This window comes from Martes martes (assembly GCF_963455335.1).
Source record: "Martes martes genome assembly, chromosome: 4".
NCBI lineage: Eukaryota > Metazoa > Chordata > Mammalia > Carnivora > Mustelidae > Martes > Martes martes.
Genome location: NC_137891.1, coordinates 78,305,578 through 78,325,776, shown reverse-complemented (window position 1 = coordinate 78,325,776; position 20,199 = coordinate 78,305,578). Strand labels below are relative to the sequence as shown.

At 33.9% G+C, this 20,199-nt stretch overlaps 1 protein-coding gene across 4 annotated transcripts in view; it reads right to left on the bottom strand.

Moving 5' to 3' along the window:
• Positions 1-4,470: 4,470 nt before the first annotated feature.
• The window catches only part of RB1CC1 (RB1 inducible coiled-coil 1), a 93,480-nt gene continuing 77,751 nt past the window's right edge, over positions 4,471-20,199 (bottom strand). For 2 of the 4 annotated variants that reach the window (XM_080800067.1, XM_080800069.1), the window contains exons 19-24: positions 14,482-14,536; positions 13,438-13,485; positions 10,894-10,952; positions 8,643-8,779; positions 5,555-5,625; positions 4,471-4,740 (exon numbers count right to left, since the gene is read on the bottom strand). In XM_080800067.1, the coding sequence (XP_080656193.1) occupies positions 4,663-4,740; positions 5,555-5,625; positions 8,643-8,779; positions 10,894-10,952; positions 13,438-13,485; positions 14,482-14,536 (448 nt within the window). In that variant the 3' untranslated portion in view covers positions 4,471-4,662. The remainder of the gene's footprint in view (positions 4,741-5,554; positions 5,626-8,642; positions 8,780-10,893; positions 10,953-13,437; positions 13,486-14,481; positions 14,537-20,199) is intronic. The other 2 variants (XM_080800068.1, XM_080800070.1) reach the window with 1 other exon arrangement.

Genomic DNA, 20,199 nt, shown 5'->3' with positions numbered 1-20,199 from the left:
CAGAATTCTTGTATAATTTTTGAATGCTCTTATTTCCAGGGTGCAAAATAGGCCACAGTTGTAAATGTTGCTCACTCATGTTTTCTTGCACTCTTCAATGCTACAGGCTAAAATATGTTGCTTTTAAGGATCTAGCTATGTATATTGTTGTATATGAAAACATAAGGACAGAGTATACATTACTAGATCATGTATAAACTTTTTTTTTTAAGTTAATACCTGCATATATGGTGACAGCTCCAGAAATCATACTTCTAAGCAGGTTGAAGAAATAAACTTGTACATAACTGAAATTGATGAGGTAATTCAGGCATCATATACACTTGTGGGATTAGGCTTTACACTTACAGGAGTTAGCTCATTCTTTAAGAAACTAAGCAGTTGATGTTAGAAGCTTTAACTGGTTAAGTAGACATCCAATGATACAGAATTCCAAAGAGAATACAAGTGACACCTACGTGAGTTATTCACTCAGTAATATTACTGACTAGTGGAGGAATTAACTGATGGCATTTCTAAATCAGTCGAAGAAAGGAGTATTACAGCATCAACTGGGAATTAGACTGTCAGAAGCAGTTTTGCTATTAGGTTCCACAAAACATCTTGCAGAAGCAACATAAAACATTTATAAAAATAGCCTCTGAGAGTGCTGGAAATTCCTGAATTGTCCATTTTATAGTGATAGTTCAGCAAGAATGGGGGGATTTCTCCCTCTAGCAGGTCTAGCACCTGCTCTGAAGGGAAAAGATCGGGTGACATCTGTTAAAATGGCTGAACAGCCCAGTATTTTAATGGGGGCACAGACACTAAATAGGCATTGCTAGGTATATTCTTATGTGATGCATACAATTATTGCTTTGATGAGAGCACATGGAGAATTAATCTTGCATTTTGTAGCACTGAGGTTTGCCACTTCTTTCCTTTAACATGGGGGCTGATATTGCTAGTAAGCCTTATTTTAGGGTAGGAATGGATAGATGGAGCTCAAATGAAACGGTATCCAAGTCCGAGACACCTAAAAAGTATGTAAACCAAATAGTTTACAGCTGACTGTAGTCTCATTACCACTATGTTGAGAAGTGTTTGAAAGAATTTCCATCTTACTCATAGATAATAAATTATAGAAAAGTATTTTTAAAATTGGCCAAAGATGGCTTGTTTATATTCTGAGACTATGACTAATATAAAAGCTATTAGTGGACAATGATATTTTTAACTGCTTCCAGTTTTTACTACCAAGTAAAATTCATATTTGTGGAAAATTATTTTAAACATTGAATTTTGTGGCTTTAGACATCATTAAATCACAATCTAGTCTAAAAAATATTTCAAGGATATCTATAACAATTTCTGAATATCAAAGGGTAATAGCTACTTTGCACCTAACTTGAGAAAGAATTGTGATGGTTTAAAAAAGACAATTTTTATCCCCTGCTACTCCTTTGAATGTGAGTTGGTTCTGTTAGTTTGACCAAAAGACAAGTGACAGAATTTGATTTCCCAGCCTCAGACTTTTGCTACTTCTCTTTCAGGAATGCTGCATTGCTTAGAAAGCCAGGGTATTATGATGGAGGCCACATAGGGAACCAAAGTATCCCTGGTGACAACCCCAACTAATCTTTAGACACTTAAGTGAAGGCATTATGGAGCATCTAGCCTAAATTTAGTAAACAGGTGACAACAGCCATGTGAGCAACTAACTGTTTTGGAATGAATAGTCACACAATAAACACTTGATACAGAAATTGGTACCAAAACTGTGGGGCTGTCATAACAAAAGCCTAACATTTGGCACTGCCAGACCAAAGGCCAGAACAGTGAAGGAGTTGTCTGTGAAGGTTGGGAAAGTAGAGAAACTGTTACTGGAAGCTGGAAAGATAAGGACGTATTTTGCAGTAGCCAAACAAATGGCAAAAGTAACAAATGTGTGCTTCTTGCTAAAGTTTCCAAGAAATTGTTCAAAACGACAACTGATTCATTTTAGCAGTGTATAATGAGACATGGGAGAGATGGTTCCAAAATGCAGGTCTCTGGGAAATGTGACTTGATGAAATAAAATATGAAGACACATTTAAAAAAATCAAGGCTCTGGCAATTATACAATAATAGCACAAAAAGAAAAAACAACAGAGAAGCTTCAAATAGACTATGGGCTGTACAAGGAAGGAAATGTAATCATAGCTCAGGACTTGGATCAGCAAACAGTATTTAGAGTCATGACAATGTAAATGCTAGTTGAAAAGTAACAGTAAATTATTGGAAAGAGAGCAGAGAGAGTTCTAATGAAATAACTAAAATTTCATATAAGAAAGTAAACTGACAACAAATTATCAAGTAAATTGCAGTATAGTCATATGATTTGGCATATAAACTAAAAAAGTCTATAAAGTAAAATTTTACCTCTAGTTGGTACAACTGGAAAATAGGACAGGGACTTAGGGGTGCATTAATTTTTTTGAAAGCATGTACATGTCTTATACCATGAAAATTTAAAAAAAAAATGAAAGTCAGGGTTAAGATAATTTTTGTTCATTCTGTTCTTAGCATATGCAGAGGTACCTTTGCAAAAAGAAATTACCCACATATTTCACATGTGCTTGAATTTTACTTGCAGAAAAATATGATTTAAACATTCATCCCTGGAATAAAGATATATTTCTTTTAGAGTCTGAGTAGTGAATTTAACAGCTTTTGACTCTGAAAAAAATCTTTACAATAGCTAATATTTATCCAGTATTTAACATTTTTGAAATTGTTCTAAGTACCTTGTATTAATTTTCATCACTTAACCTTCAAAATAACCTTAGGAGGTAGGTCCTAATAGTATACCATTTTATACATGAGAAAACTGAGGTTCAGTTTAAGTTGCCCAAAGTTAAGGTTAGATCTAGAAATGGAACTCAGGAGTTCTGATGCCCCAAAGCACAATACACACTGACCATAACCATATGAAGGTAAGAACTCAGTGAGTTCTGACTTCCAGGTTTCATTTTTCTTTTTAACTAAGAAAATTGCATTTTCCTTACATGTGTTTTATAAAGGGATATATGAACACTGATAGGATGGATATAAAAGAAGAATAACTAAGAGCAATAAAATCCAACATTAAAGAGGAGCATTAATGAAACGATGGCTTTCATGTGTCAGGCCACTTAGATTCCACAGCACAATGACCACATATTTGTGTGTGTGACGGGCACCAAATAAGTCAATAGTCCATCTGGCAGATTCATTTAGGCTCAACCAAATCTGCTTAACAAAATCATTCTGTATATAAAGTAGTTTATTGCTTTGGTATTTTTTGCATTGAGATTTCATGGAAGGATTGAATAGAAACATGTGAAATCATTTGCTCATTTATTCATTAATATGTTGTCAAATTCAGTTTTCTATACACTATGGTGTTTATTCCATTTTCTGTACTATTAGATATACATATTTAAAAAAATATTTAACTTATTTTTAAGAAGAAATTAAATATTTTCTGAAAAAGAATCATTTAATTATTGTTCTCTAGCAACAAACCTGAAACAAGCCTCATCCAACTCAACTAACTCATTTAAATACCTTTGCTCCATAGCAATTTGTCTATATACCTAGTTTACACAATTCTATTCTACATAACACTGTTTTACCCTGTTACATAGCATATAGTTCAAGAACATTTTTGTAATAAACACGTTTCTCTTTTGATTTGATACAGAACAAGTTTTTTCACACTTCCCAGCAATCACTCAAATATATTAAAAATGTATCCTTCTTTAAAAGGCACACACATTTACAGGTTCAAATCTTTATTGTTTTAAAATTCTACATGTCTTTTACAATACAATACTTTGTTATTTAAATGACCTCTAAATGGTTAATGTACAATGAATATGCTTTTTCTGAAATCAAACCATGAATTACGATTTCATCAATATGACTATTCTAAACCAAATAATAAAGAGGTTGGGAAGTCTCCAGTGCTGCCTTTGAAACTGTCGATAGCACAGACTCTTCCCTTTAGAACCCAGATGACCACTGTTGAAAGTGCTTTTGAAGATTGCTGATTATGGCTGATCTTAACATCAGTCACTCAAATTAAGAGTTTCTTTTTGTTTTGAAACATCAAAGGGCATTTAAAAAAATAAATGAAACAATTTGCTTTAGTAATCTACAGAGGCAAACTCAAAGTTATGATTATCTGCATGCAATAACACTCCTCTTTAAATAGTTTTGAAGAATTTATACATTTTATAAAGAATGTGTTTAAGAGTGCAAGTTTTCTGATATTGATTTCACAAAAGGACAAATGCTGGTAATAATAACTAACATTTAATATCTAAGTTCAAGCTAATGTATATGTAACAGGCAATTAATATGGCTAACCATAAGCCACAATGCAGGGTATGCCCTTTGAGAAAATGAACTAGTTTGGTCCGCATTTCTAGTTATTTGGGTAGAAAAACAAAAACAAAACCATTGTAATTCAGCCAAGGGTTTTGATGAATTTATTGTTCCTAAAACGTAGCCAGTTAAAAAGTAAGTGATATACACCAATGAAGTATATTGTCACGGTGACTTTTGTATAAAAAGATGGCCTGCTGTTTTTGGAGTGATGAATAAGCACTGTAGGACAAATCAGAAAAACGTCACAGAATGTTTAATTTCTTCCATAGATTATACTTTCTTATTCCATGAAACAGCTTTCACTCTGTAGAACTTTGTCCCCAAAGGAACTTTAAATCTGTTTTGTGCCTAAGAAGAGAAGAAAAAGAATCACTTAAATGGGTAAAACCAAATTACAGAGGTGCTGTCCTATCACACTACTCAATGCTAGAGTACTGGGGGCTGAAAAGCATGGGTGAGATAAAGTCTTTATAAAATTATACAAGATCCAGCCCTTACACATGAGAGTATACTGAACCACTAATACTGATGGAAGAAAGAGCTGGTAATCACTGCTCAAGAATATAGTACAAAGGGTGACATATGTCATGATTTTAAGTATCAAAGAACCCTCAAAGCACTGTTTCAAGTTTCATTAGTGTTTTGGAGCAGAGGGGCCCCAAATTACAGTGAATCAGGAAAAATGCTCATTAGATTCCATTGATTCTATAGCATTGACACTGCTGACATTATAGTCACGTACATTTTTAGTCATCAATTTTTTCGCATTCTTTCTTCAATAGGGGTAGCATATGAAAATCCGAAAAAAACAACTCTGCTACAAATAGATTCACTTTTAATCACTAGTTATGCTGTGTTCTTTCTTTTTTTTTTTTTTTTTTTTTTGCACAATAAAACATAATGATTCTAGAACAGAAACTTGCAGTTATTTTCATGTACAGGTTGACGAACTGTTGGTAATCTACCTATATCCACTCTCTAAAGATAAATAACAGATACTTATAAAATAGGTGGTTCACACTCAACTCATTAAATTCAAGGTATTAATGAAATGAGCTAAAGGACAAACCAGTGCCCTACTAACAATTTCTATGTGAAGTAGTATGTGAATCTGAATCTTCTTGATAGTTTCTAGGTTTATATCTTTTGGCATAGTTTTTACCTTTTTGGCTTGACAGTATTCCTTTTCCATTACTTTTCCAAGTACCCAGGGTCTTCTAGATGCACCTGAAGCTGTTGAATGAAATTGTTAATTTGTTTTTAAAAGTGAAGATATAATCACCCATGAAAACATAACTGCCAGAATCAAAACAAATGAAGTTCTCTAAAGTAAAAGAAGGTATAAGACTTTTAATTAAAACAAATCACTAAAATACAAAATGATTTGTAAATCAAAAATGAATTCCTTTTACTTTTCAGCCATAATTTTGGCTTTTTTCACTAAATATGGAAGATAAATCTCTATCACAGAACTAAGAGAGTTCAAGAAATACAAATAATCTAAGCACAAATCATGAACGAATAAATCTAGGAATTCTAAATTAGCTCAACAGTGCCATCTACTGAAAGTGCTAAGGAAGATGACCATGTCCATTTCTGAAAGCAGACAGTTACTCAGACAAAAATTTCTTTTCTAGGTTCAAAGCAAACCACCGCCCTTTTCTTTGGTGTTGGGGGGGAGGTGCTTTGAACACCAGTGCTCAAGGGCAGGAGTTGCATTTGCCTGGCATGCCTTGGCATGGCAGTGTTAACATCATCAGTGCAGAAAAAATGGCAGTTAAAGGGTTAAGAACCAAGTCTGGAAATGCAGTGCTTATGTGAAGGGGAGATGGAAAATGTGGGAGGAGACAGGCTGAAAACAACAGTCCTCATAGAGCCAAAGTGTGACAAGCTAAGAAAAGGAAAGTACTCCATTTTATTTTTAAATTCATCAGAAGATAAGTTTCTAAAAGAGTCGATTTCAAAGGTATTTGGCCAGTAAATTATCTGGTTAGGCTACAGCCTTTGAGATTCCTAAGAAAAGACAAAACTGATTTTTATTCTGTAAACACTATTTGGCAACATATAAATGAAAGATATCACAAGGGGTGCCTAGGTGGCTCAGTTGGTTGAGTGTCTGCCTTTAGCTCATGTCATGATCTTAGGGTCCAGGGACTGAGTCCTGCACTGGGCTCCCTGCTCAGCAGGGAGTCTGCTTCTCCTTCTGCCCCTCCTCACAGTCATGCTTGCTTTTTCTCTCACTCAAAAATAAATAAATAAAATCTTTTTAAAAAATTTTAAAAAGATACCATGAGTAAACTATTAGAAATAAAAATACATAGGTGTATCACATGATAGAAAGATAAAAGTCCCTAAGCCACAGGACATGGAAAATATTCTCAAGAGTAATATAGCACATCACAGACAATCCATGATTTCTGGAAAGAATGACCTAAAACTAAACACTTATGTTTTGTTTGAGGAGTAATAAGTCCCACTGTCATGGGCAAAAAAACACTCTTAATAATCCCCAGGGCAATGACAGAGGGGTAGGGTAGCATCATCCCCAATTGGCATCCTCTGTTCTGTATTTCTTAAAAAAAAAAAAAAAGGGGGGGTGGAGGGGAGAGAAGGCTAGAGTTCCTTGGTAAAGTAAGATTGTTAAATTCTTTTCTCCAAGACCTCTGAGACCCTTTAAAATGGTAATGTGCACTGTAAATCTCTAAGAGTATATAGTGTTTCTTCGATTTATTTTCATTTCATTATTTATTTATTTTTAAAAAGATCTTATTTATTTATTTGACAGAGAGAGACACAGCAAAAGAGGAACACAAGCAGGGGGAGTGGGAGAGGGAGACACAGGCTTCCCGCTGAGCAGGGAGCACAATGAGGGGCTCGATCCCAGGACCCTGGGATCATGACCTGAGCCAAAGGCAGACGCTTAATGCCTGAGCCACCCCCGCACCTTTCATTTAATTTTTTTAAAGATTTACTTATTTGTGAAAGAGGGGCAGAAAGAATGCATGCATATGGAGGGAGAGAGGGAGAGAATCTTCAAGCAGATTCCCCCTGAGCTTGGAGTCCAACATGGGCCCAAGATCACAGCCTGAGCTGAAACCAAGAGTTGCACATTCAATCAACTGCGTCACCAAGATGCCCCCACATGTTTCCTAGATTTAAGCACTAACTCTCCTATGCTTGGGAAATGCATATTGAAATATTTAAAGACAAAGATCCATGATATAACTTAGGCTTATATGGTTCCAGGCAACAAAACAAAACAAGCACCCATTTGTGTATATTTATGTGTTTATACATTTAGACATACACATGTAGAATAAGGCAATGGGGCAAAATGTTAACAATAGCTGAATCTGAGTAAAGGTGTATGGGTCTTTTTTTTTTTTGCTCTGTACTTATCATGCAACTCTTTGGTAAATTTAAAAATCATTTTCAAATAAAAAGCTTAAAGAAATGAGACAAAAGAAACCCACAGAATATCGAAACAATACCAAGTTCACTATTTTCAAGACACAAAACCAGTAAGCTGTAAGGTTATCTTCTCATTTTTCAAAGTTTTACGAAAACTATACAAGTCTATGGACATTCACCAACAGCCATGATGGACTGATTATGTGACATTGGCCTAGTTCAAGAGTTGGTATTTGCCCATGTTGGTTAAGTCACTCCGAAAAGAAACGTCAATGTAAATGGACATATATTCTTATATTTTAATAATTCTATTTAAGCTAAGTATCCCAAGGTTTCTATTCTTCTAAGATCAAAGTAATTATAATAGACATTGTAATTTAGTAAATTTTAACAAAACTATTTTTTAAAAAGCCTTAAAAAATTAAGTATTGACAAGTTTAATGAAAAACGAGGTAGGAGCATAAGATGATAATAAATAAGAAAAGACATTTTACAGTTGGAGAGACTATTTCTTCTAAAAGCGGTCTTTTTTGCCTTTTTAAATAAATGAGTGTGAACTAAGCTTAAATAGGCTGCATTTATATGGGAATTCTGACAATATAATTCTAGGGTATGAGATACTTGACCCAAGGGCACTAAATACACTCTAATTTTGAACTGTCCAGAGTCCAGGAAAATAATCTGTTTAATACTGACTTTATAAAAAACAAAAAAAAATATTAAGCGGAGTTCCTTCTTAGTGATTTAATTCTGTTATACTCAAACAAGAGGGTAGAAAAATCTTTGATATATTCTCTACACTCCAGGTTTAATATTTTAGTTATGGATGTGACACTTACCACCCTCACCTGGTTTGAGATCCAGGGCAGGCAGAGACTCCGAATGCAGAAAATACAAGGTTGGACTAACAGTAAATAACACATAATTGTCATGGCGCTCATCTAGGATGATGAGTACCAAATCTCCAACCTGAAAACTGAATAAAGGAATATAATTTATTGTCCTCAACAGTTACTACCACACTCTTCTGAAAACTTTTAAGTATATATTCTGCAATGTTCAACTCTATATTCAAATATCAATGCATTATTAAAACTCACATTAACACATGATCTTTTTTTTTTTTTTTTTTAACTCTACCCTGCTCCCAGTGGGAGTGCTGGTCATACATAGCACATGTTTAAAGGGTGATGCCCATGACACTCAAAGACCAAATTTTTAAATTTCCAATACTATTGTTTAAAAAAACAAAAGTAATGCTTGGATGAAGGGGAGAAAAAAACACTATGATAGTCACCAATCACAGGAAGAAGACATTCATCTTCATCTTCCATCTTAGAACATGAAACAAATTCCAAGTGAACTTATTTACAGTCACAATGGAAAAGAAAGACTACATACTATTTCTTGTCTCCAGGTGTAGAGTTCTTCAATTTGAAAGAAAAATCTACTGTGCTCAGTTCATGTACTTAATTAGGTTTAAACAGGACAGTGAAAATTAATGCTTTAGAGAGTGAAGGCCCGAAAGAAGGAGCAAGGAAAGAAAGAAAAAGGTACAACTGCCCATATGCTTTAATTGGTTCTGTGTCTTCAGAATCATTTTTAGAATGTTGTTCAAAATATGAACAGGCATTTAAAGTTAATCTTTTGACCTTACTGAATTTATCAGTTCAAGTAGTTTTTTTGATGGAACCTTTGGGGTTTTCTATATAGTACCATGTCATCTGCAAATTAGTGTAAGTTTTACTTCTTCCTTGCTGATTTGGATGCCTTTCATTTCTTCTTCTTGTCTGACTGCTGTAGCTAGGACTTCCAATACTATGTTGAATAAGAGTAGTGATAGTTACCAGAGGGGAGGTGGGTAGCGGCGATGGACGAAATAGGTGATGGAGATTAGGAGTACATTTATCATGATGAGCAGTGAGTAACATACAGAATTGTGGAATCACTATATCGTACACCTTAAACTAATATAACACAGTGTGTTAACTACACTGGAATTAAAAGTAAAAACTTAGGAAAAAAAAAAAGAAAGTTAATCTCAGATTTCATAGTTGTCAAGATAATTTAATTTAGTAGGTCCTATACGTGAAAAATCATCAAAATCACTGGGAAAGCTTTTAAAGGATAATAGTTTTTTCCTTAATTGCTCATCCTACAAATACTTGATGCCTAACTAACAAGATGTGGCAGGAATGGTTTTGGCTAAATACCAGAACACCTTCAAAAAGGTAGACAGGGCCTCTCTTTAGGCAGTTAATTTTTTTTTTTTTCTTTCAAAGCTCATCTCAAAACTGGATTTGATTTGACATGCTGATACATAAAAGCAGATACCAGCTACCTTTCTAACATCACTGAGAAAAGACATAATTCTAATTAGAAGGTGAAGGCCAGAAACCACAGATGTCTGACAACCAAAAATTTAGTTGACAGACCTATTATAGACAAAAATAAAGGGTCTTGTAAAAATATTTAGTTTACTGATTTTTGTATCTGTCCTGATAGGTATAGGATATGTGCTGTTCACGTGTTCATGTGCTGCTGACAATGCTTTTGAAAAAGTTATTACAGAGATCCTCCTTTTAAAATGCCCATGCCAAAAACCAACATATTATGATGGGTAATGGGGTCCTGGAAAGCTGTCTATGAAATTATTCAACTGATAAATAGCATATTATGAATTTGTAGTAGTATATCAATAAAATGAAGTCTGAAAAATAAAAATGAGGAAACAGTACAACTTAAAAAATCTATGTGACTCTCCAACCTAAAATGTAAAAGGAAACAGGATGTAAAAGAGGTGGCATTAGCTGAAAAGTAGAGTCAAAAGGAATATTTATGTATAAATGATAACTGAAGCTGTAATGACTTCGAATATAATGCTAATGTTTCCAAGAATAATTTAGAAAAACTATGCTTTTTAATAAAAAATTTTTACTACCAATGGGTACAAAACACTCAGCTCAATGCACTTGAATCTGAAGGATAACAGCCACTGAAAAATATTTTCATTAACAATTCAATAAATCAATAAATTTAAAAAAATCAATAAATTTATTTCACATGGAAAACAGAAAATATAATACTTACTCTCTAATAGCTATCTTTTCAGAATGCCTTGAGGATACCGAAGACATGCTCTGAGACATCTAAAAAAAAAATGAAGAAAGCTTATGTAATTAAAGCACCACATATATTTATTAGGTTCTTGTTGCAAAAATTTCTTTTGATATCACACATATTCACATCTGTGTCCCAGCTCTTGAGTCCAAATATGATGTTCACTAATGTAATTGCTTTCCTTCAACAATGACTTTCAATGGACAAATTCACCTACATTTTTACATATGGTATTTTCTTAATCAAATTTGGCTGCATTAAAAACTTTAAATATAGAATCGTATTTTATTTATAATTACACAGTTAATATAAAAAATATCACAGAATAGAGACTGACAAGTTTTGGAGAAGCGTTTAACAATTATAACACATCAGTTTCAAATCTTTCATTTTGGTAAAAGAACAAACTAAAAAACTCTTGAGCAAAATCTTATTCAAAGGTCCAATATCTAACTAGGAAAAACAAATATAATACTCCTCTAAATGGGGGTGGGAGAAAAAAGTCCTGAGAGTTGGTAAAGTCCCTCGCTTACCTCCAAGGCAACTTCTGAGAACCCACTATTCCCAGCAAGGGCTAAATAATGAGAGGTGTGACTGTCCTCCATTTCCTCTCCTGATGAGCACAATGGAATGGGACATGCTAGCTGATGTAGTGCTGCCTTAGCTCAGCTGGGACTGCTTGCTCTTCAAAAAGGCTTTAATCCATTATTTATGCCATCACATGATATATGGGACATGTGTCCCATGGTCCTGGGGCCTGAAAGGATGGCAATGATGCCTATATTTCCCAAGCAGAGTGGGTCCATTACACAGTCGTACAAATCAAGGACAGATAAATGAATTTGTTTGTTTAATAAGTCTAATTCTGATGCTCAGAATTTCTTCCACTGCCCTCTGAACATTATCTGGAACGATGCAGGGTCTCATTAGCATTTGGAAACAAAATAAAACGAACAACAACAAATAGTAAACAGAAAGGCCTAAAAGTGTAGTAAATTATCAGAATCATCCAAATGGTTTATATGCTGCCAGTGAAGACAAGTCTGATTGTCCATTTTCCAGACCATATTCAATTTTATTTTGATTTTTAAGTTTTTCATATATTTATTATAAAATAAACGAGGGCTTAGATTTAAGAAAACACTGTGGAAACAGTTGTAAACTGATATGAAAGTATGCTTTACACTGAGTTACCTCTTTGGGTGGGTGTACTCTTTGGATCTAAAGGGCAAAAATCTTTCATTCATAAACACTTCCCAAGTATCGACTGTGTACCAGTTACTAGTCTAGGTGCTAAGAACACAGAAAATGGATTATAATCCTTGCCAGACACAGCTTATATTCTACTGGAAATACTGCATAAAACAGCATTTTTTTTAAAGGTTTTATTTATTTATTTGACAGAGATCACAAGTAGGCAGAGCGGCAGGCAGAGAGAGAGGAAGGGAAGCAGGCTCCCTGCTGAGCAGAGAACTGATGCGGGGCTCGAACCCAGGATCCTGGGATCATGACCTGAGCTGAAGGCAGAGGCTTTAACCCACTGAGCTACCCAGGTGCCCCCATCAAACAGCATATTGAATGATGTCTGGGATAGGCAACTCTTTGTGAACAACAGTTTGCTCTACTTACAAAAAACAGCAAATAGCCTTAAGATTATCTCGGTGATAAATTAATAATTGATTAGAATGGCTACAGACTAACGGACTATATGACCAATGACTGTAGAATTAAAATGTGATTTATACTGTTTGAATTGGGGAAGAAAGGCATATGAAAGAAAGCAGATGTTTCCCTATAAGACAAAATTTTTAAAAAGCTCAATTCTAATCAGTACCTTAAAACTTTTCAAAAGTATTAAACACAGGCCTTAGATTATTCCTATTTTGTTGTAAATTACAATTATTAGAACTTGAAAAATGAAGTAATTGTTTTATTAAAACATGTAAGATCAACTGTATAACTGTTCAAGTAACTGGTTAAGTCTGCAGGTGACAGCAGAGCCAAGATTACTTCAAGACCATATAGTCTCTCATGCAAGGTGTCAAGGTCAAACAGCTTAAGTTAAATTAAAAAAAAGAGAGAAAAAAAGGGGAAGGGCTACAATGTATTAATTATTCACACTTCCATGTGAACATGTTAGTTTTCAAAAGGCCTATGAAGAGTACCTCTAACGTTGTTATGGACTTAAGAATCTTAACTTGATGTTATAAATACACATAATTATGGAATCCTAAGTGATCACAGCTTTTAATCAGAAAACTGCCTTGATTTTATTGATTGATTTTAACATTATATTAGTAAGATAGTCCACTTGGTCAGTTCTATGGCCACAGATAGTAACTCTGAAATAAGGCCATCACTCTCAGAATCAATTCATTAATGACCCACATGGCCCAATGAAACGACTAGAAATAAATTAATCAAGCCATACATATCTCTGATGGTATTTATAGTGAAAGATAATGCAAAACATTTTGAAATGTTAATATCTATTTGGCAAGAAAAATAACTTACCAGTCTTTGATTTAACCGCTTGTTTTCTTCTTCTTTCAACTGTAATGTCTACAGGAGAAAAAAAAGACCCCTGTGGTTTAATCCTGTACCTTCTCAAATTGAAACTTAGTAACTGTCAAAATTTCCTGAATCTTCACATTAATGTTCTGATCTACTATGAAAAATTAGTGAGGATATTCTTTTTAATGGGTCTTTTCCAACTGTTTTAATTATTTACAGGCTTAAGAGAGAGTTAGAATAATTTTAGGTACATTTACCTAGGCCTAGAGTTCTCAGAATTTAACATGCATTAGAATTACTTGTGACACTTGTAAATATGCAGTAAGTAGCTGAGTTCTATTCCCCCAAAGACACTGTGGGGAATAGATATGAGACAGGGATAGGAACAGGTATGACCAAAGAGAAGGATTCTGTAGTTGTAACACACACCCCACCTGATTCTGACAAAGGTGATCACACCCTTTAATTAAAAAAATGTAGAAAATCTTAAAAGCCTAAGGAATGAAAAGTGGTCTGTGAACAAAGATATCTTAACTTTGAATCAAAATTACATATAACCTGGTCGTACAACTGGGAGGAAACCACTACTGCCAATTTTTTCTTGTTCAATTAATCTCTTAAAAATCCCTTTTCTTTATCGTTATTCATATTCTATTTTTGCCCAATTCTAGAAAATATTTACCTTGCTTTTAAATTACATTAAGTTCATAATTATAATGTTCTGTGCATTTTGAACTGTTACTGAATAAAACCATTATTCCATATATTCATTTTATAAAGGACACCAATCTTTCTTACTGATAGAGACTTCAATTATTGGGAAGAAATGAAAAGGAAAGGACTGAAATACTACTGCCAAACATTTAGCCAGTTGGATTAAAAAAAAATGACAGGATTTCTCAAAACGTTAACCATTAAAGTAACCATTAAAAACAAGATTAATTTATAAACACAACTGTGTATGTTTTCAATACAAGGTTAATGTAACTGCATCTCCAGAGTGAACATAGCAAACATTGTATTTCAAGAAAGCAATTTACTTACTCGTTCTAACAGCATTATTCTCTGTTTTTCTTCAGATAGCATATGGATATTTTCTCTAAAAGAGAATGATTTATTTTAGTTTAAGTTGTTTAAAATTCTGAACTTTACATTTTCCAATAAGATTTGGAAATTTTACACTAACTTTAACTATTAATACAGAGCACTTAAAAAATTTAAAGGTTTGTACTAAATTTTCAAAAGCAGCCTATTTAAATTAGGATACATTTCAATGGTATATATTCTTTGTACCAGGTCTTGAACCTAGGTCTATAAACTGTTTGAAACTATAAGCAAAACTTTGTGCATGCATTTTTCTAGAGATAAGGTCTTCTAAATTTTAAGTTTTTTTCCCCCTACTCTTCTTCCTATTTGTGGGGTTAATCTATATTACCAATCAAGTGGTACTTCTTGGGTGGCTTCACCATTAAAACTAGAAACAAAACAAAATGCTACACATCCTTCAGTAAGCTACAGAACTAAAGTTTTATTTTATAAAAAATAATATTTTATTTTATAAAATTTATTTTATTTTTTATTATATTTTTATTTTTATTATATTTTATAAAAAATAAACCAAATATCAATATCAGAAGTACTACTAAATGGCTATAAATGTGCCATGTGTGAATCTGCCCATCACACTAAAATACTCAAAAATTAGAAAAGAAAAAATGTAACAGGGTGTAGGCTTGTACTTTTATTTCTACTATTATTGGGAAATAAAACTGTGAGACATTCAAAGTACAAAATATGATGATTGTGAAAGCAGATCCTCCGCTGAGTTAACTAACACCTCTATCACTTAACTTTTTTGCAAGGCAAGGAGAACACTGAAATTCTACTCTCCTATCACATTTCAAATATACAACACAGTGTTTCACTTACTGTATATATGTATGTATGTATGTGTATATCTGTACCTACATATCCTCAGGTCTTATTCATCTTACAACTGAAAGTATGCACCTTTTCCTCCCACCTCCTGGCAACCACTTTTCTACTCTAGCAGTCTGATTTATTAGGTAAGGATTCTTAGTACGAGGGATACTATGTAGTATTTGTCTTTCTCTGCCTGGCTTATTTCACTGAGCATAATGGCCTCCAGTTTCATCCACACTGTTGCAAAGGGCAGGACTTCCTTCTTTCTTATGGCTGAGTAATAATCCATTATATATTTTTATTCACCATTTTATCTATTCCTCTATCAAGGAATACTTAGGATGCTTCCATACGTTGGCTACTGTGAATAACACTGCAATGAACATGAGAGTACAAGAATCTCTTTGAGATAATGACTTCATTTCCTGTGCATGTATATAACCAGAGATGAGACCGCTGGATCATATGGTGGTTCTAAATTTAATTTCTTGAGGAACCTCCATACTGTTTCTATAGTGGCTGTGCCAGTTTACATTCTCACAAATGGTACATGAGGGCTCCTTCTTCTCCACATCCTTGCCAGCATTTGTTATCTATTGATTGTAATAACAGACATCCTGATAGATAAGAGGTAGCTGTTATCTTGTGGTTTTGATTTGTATTTCCTTGATGATTAGTGACACTGAGGAACTTTTCACATACTTGATGGACATCTGTATGTCATCTTTGAAAAAACATGTTTTTTGCCCACTTTTTAACTGGTTTGTTTCTTTGCTATTGAGTTTTGTGAATTTGTTACATATTTCAGACATTAATAATTTATCAGATATATGATTTGCAAATATCTACTCCCACCCATAGCTGGCCTTTTCATTTTGTTGATGTATAGAAGCTTTTTAATTTGATGTGGCCCCACCTATTTATCTTCGTTGCCTTTGCTTCCAATGAAAAAGCCGAAAATCAATGCCAAGGCCAATGTCAAGGAGCTCACCTCCTGTATTTTCTTCCATGAATTTTACGGTTTCAGGTTATGTTCAAGTATTTAATCCATTTTGAGGTGATTTTTGTATATGATGTTAACACAGGGATCCAATTTCATTCTTTTGTATGTGGCTATCCAGTTTTCCCAGCACAATTTATTGAAGACATTGTCCTCTCCCCATTAGTTTTCCTGGCTACCTTGTCAAATTTTAGTTTCCTAATATGTGGGGAATTATTTCTGGGATCTCCATTCTGTTCCACTGAGCCATGTGTTTATGCCACCTGTCTGATTACCATAGCATTTTAAGACAGTTTGAAATCAGGAAGTGTGAGGTCTCCAGCTTTGTTCCTCTTACTCAAGATTGCTTAGGCTACTCGGTATTTTGTAGTTTCACATGAATTTTAGGATTGCATTTTTCTATTTCTGTGAGAAATGCCACTGGAATTTTGAGAGGGATTACATGAAATCTGCAGATTGCTTTGGTTAATAGACATTTTAAACAGTATTAATCTTGCAATCTAAGAACACAGGATACCTTTCCATTTATTTTTGTGTCTTCTTCAATTTCACCAATTTGTTGTAGTTTTCAATGTACAAATCTTTCACCTCCTTGGTTAAATTTATTCCTAGGTATTTTATTCTTTTTGATGCAATTGTAAATGGGACTGTTTCCTCAAATCTGTTAGTTCACTGTTAGCATATAGAAACACTACTGAGTTCATTCCTGCAACTTTACTGGATTTATGATTAGTTCTAACAGTTTTGGGTGGTCTTTAGGGTTTTCTACATATGTCATATCATCTGCAAAAAGAAAATTTCATTCTTCCTTGCCTGTTCGGGGTTTTTAAAATTTTCTTTTCTTGCCTAATTGCTCTGGCTATGACTTCCAGTGGTGAGAGTGGGCATCTCTGTCTTATTCCTGATCTTAAAAACGTTCAGCTTTGCACTAGTAAGTGGATTTTTCATATGATGTGGGTTTCTCATATATGGCCTTTATTATGCTGAGGTACATTCACTCTATACACCTAACTTTGTTAAGAGTTTTTATCATGAAGGGACACTGGAAATTTTGTCAAATGCTTTTTTTCTTTCATATATTGCAATGATTAAATGATTGTCATCCTTTGTTTTGTTAATGTGGTATATATCACACTAATTTGCAGATATTGAGCTACCCTTGTATATCTGGAATAAATCCCACTTGATCACGATGGATGCTTTTATTTTTTATTTTATTTTTTTATTTATTTGAGAGAGCGAGCGAGCAAGAGAGATCATGAGTGGGCTGAAGGGCAGAGGGAGAAGCAGACTCCCAGCTGAGCAGGGAGCCCGATGAGGGACTTGATCCTGGGACCCTGGGATCATGACCTGAGATGAAGGCAGACGCTTAACTGACTGAGTCACCCAGGCGCCCTGTATGCTCCTTGTAATGTACTGTTGAATTCAGTTTAGTAATATTTTGCTGACGATTTCTGCATCTGTTCATTAGGAATATTGCTCTGGATTTTTCTTGTCCTTCCCTTGTCAGGTTTTGGTATCAGGGTAATGCTGGCTTCATATAATGAGCTCAATGGAGTTCTTTCCTCTTCCACGTTTTATAAGAGTTTCAGGAAGTTTGGTATTAGTTCTTCTTCAAAAAAATGTTTGACAGAATTCACCAGAGAAGGCATCTGGTCCTGGACTTTTCTTTGCTGGGAGGTTTTTGATTACAGATTCAATCTCCTTAACTATTAACTGGCTTGTTGAGATCTTCTCATTCTTCATTATTCAGTCTTGTTTGGTTGTATGTTTCTAGGAATATAACCATGTCTTCTAGATTGTCCAATTTGTTGGGAATAGTTGTACACAGTAATCTCTTATGGCTCTTTGTAGGTCTGGTATTAGTGGTAATGTAGTATTGTAATTTAATGTTTTAAATTCTTTTGCATGTATAATTCACAGATTACATTTTAAGCAACCTGACTGAGGCAGGAATTCTATCTTCTAAATGTTAATTCTTGTAGGAAGAAGCTTTGCCTAACATAAGGTCACAAAGACTCATAATTTTAGCTTTTATATTTAAGTCCATGATCCACTTTGTTAATCTGTTCTGTAAAGTAAATAAAAGATCCAATTTCACTCTTTTCATGTGGATATCCAACTGTCCCGGCACCATTTTTTAAAAAGGCTATTATTTCTCCATGGAATTGTTGTCTTGGCAGCTGTGACCATAATGTAAGGGTTCAACTGACTATAAGGGCTTACTTCTGGACTCTCAATTCTACTTCAATGATTTATAAACATATACATTCACATATACAAACACACAGATACAGATGAGGCTACCACCACCGTCTTGATTGCCCTAGCTTTGTATTAATTTTTGTAATAAGGATGTGTACATTTCTAACTTAATTCTTCTTTGCATATTGTTTTGGTTATTTTGAGTTCACTGCATTTCCATACGAATTTTAGGACCCACTGTCCACTTCTGCAAAAAGGGCATACTTCAATAGCAAATATTGTGCTGAATCTGCACATCACAAGAGTACTGCTACCTCAACAAGATTAATTCCGCCCCCCCTTTTTAAGATTTCATTTTTAAGTAATCTCTACACCCAGTGTAGGGCTTGAACTTACAACCCCAAGATCAAGAGTAGTATGCTCTACCGACTGAGCCACCTAGGTGCTCCAAGATTAAGTCTTCTAATCATGAACATGGGATTTTTTAGGTCTCCAATTTTGTTCAACAATATTTTATAACCTTCAGTGTATAAGTCTTGAACTTCTTTTGTTAAACTTATTAAGTATTTAGACTTTTAGTGAAATTCTTGGGATTGTCAATAACAAGAACATGTTATAGATACAAATAAAGATAGTTTTATTTTTTCCTTTCCAATATGGAATGGATACCTATAATATCTTTCCCTTGCCTGAGTGCCCTTTATAGAAGAACGATCTTTTTCTTCTTAATTTTTAGGGGAAAAGCATTCATTCTTTCATCACTGAGTATGATCTTACTTGTGGGTTTTCTTAGATGCTTTTTATTAAGTTAAGGAAGTTCTCTTCAATTCCTGTTTTACTGAGTGTTTAAATAAAGTATCTCTTTATTGATACTGATAGGGTATATTACATAAACTAATTTTTAAATATTCAGCTAATATTGCATTCCTGGGATAAACCCAGTAAGAATCCCCTTTATGTATTGTTGGATTTGGACTATTAGTATTTTGCTGAGAATATCTGAATCTACAGTTATGAGATATTTTAAGTATTAGAACTGAATTTGATGTGGAGTTTCAAGGGTTCTAAGATTTTAATTCCTAAGGAGTTTAATGCTAGTTCTCATACTGCTTATTTAGAGAAGGAACCTGAAGAATGACTGTTAAACTACTATTTTTAATTTTTCTAAAATAAGCATTTAAAGTTATTTAAAATAACTTTAGAAACACAAACAGGAAATTGAAGGGAAACTCCTAAAGTTGGCTGAAATAAGTGGAAATCCAGCATATTTAACAAGCCAATTAGAAAAGGATCAAGTTGGCATTACTATCCCTTGCTTCAATTTTCTTTCTTTTTCTTAGTTAATCATTGAGGTCTAATAATTGATATGCAAAAATCTGCACATACATTTCATATACACATCTTGATAGGTCTAGACATATGCATACAACATGATATCACCACCACAACCAAGGAACCAGATATATCCATCAAATTAAAAAATTTCTGTGTGTGTGTATAAAAGGAAGAGAGAAATCTTAATGTAACACTTACTAGTCTTTTCCTTATACTTCCCTACTCCACATTCAAAGCAGTCTACTTTAAGAAATGCTACTATGTTAAAAAAAAAAATCTTCAGTCTTTAATACATCTGT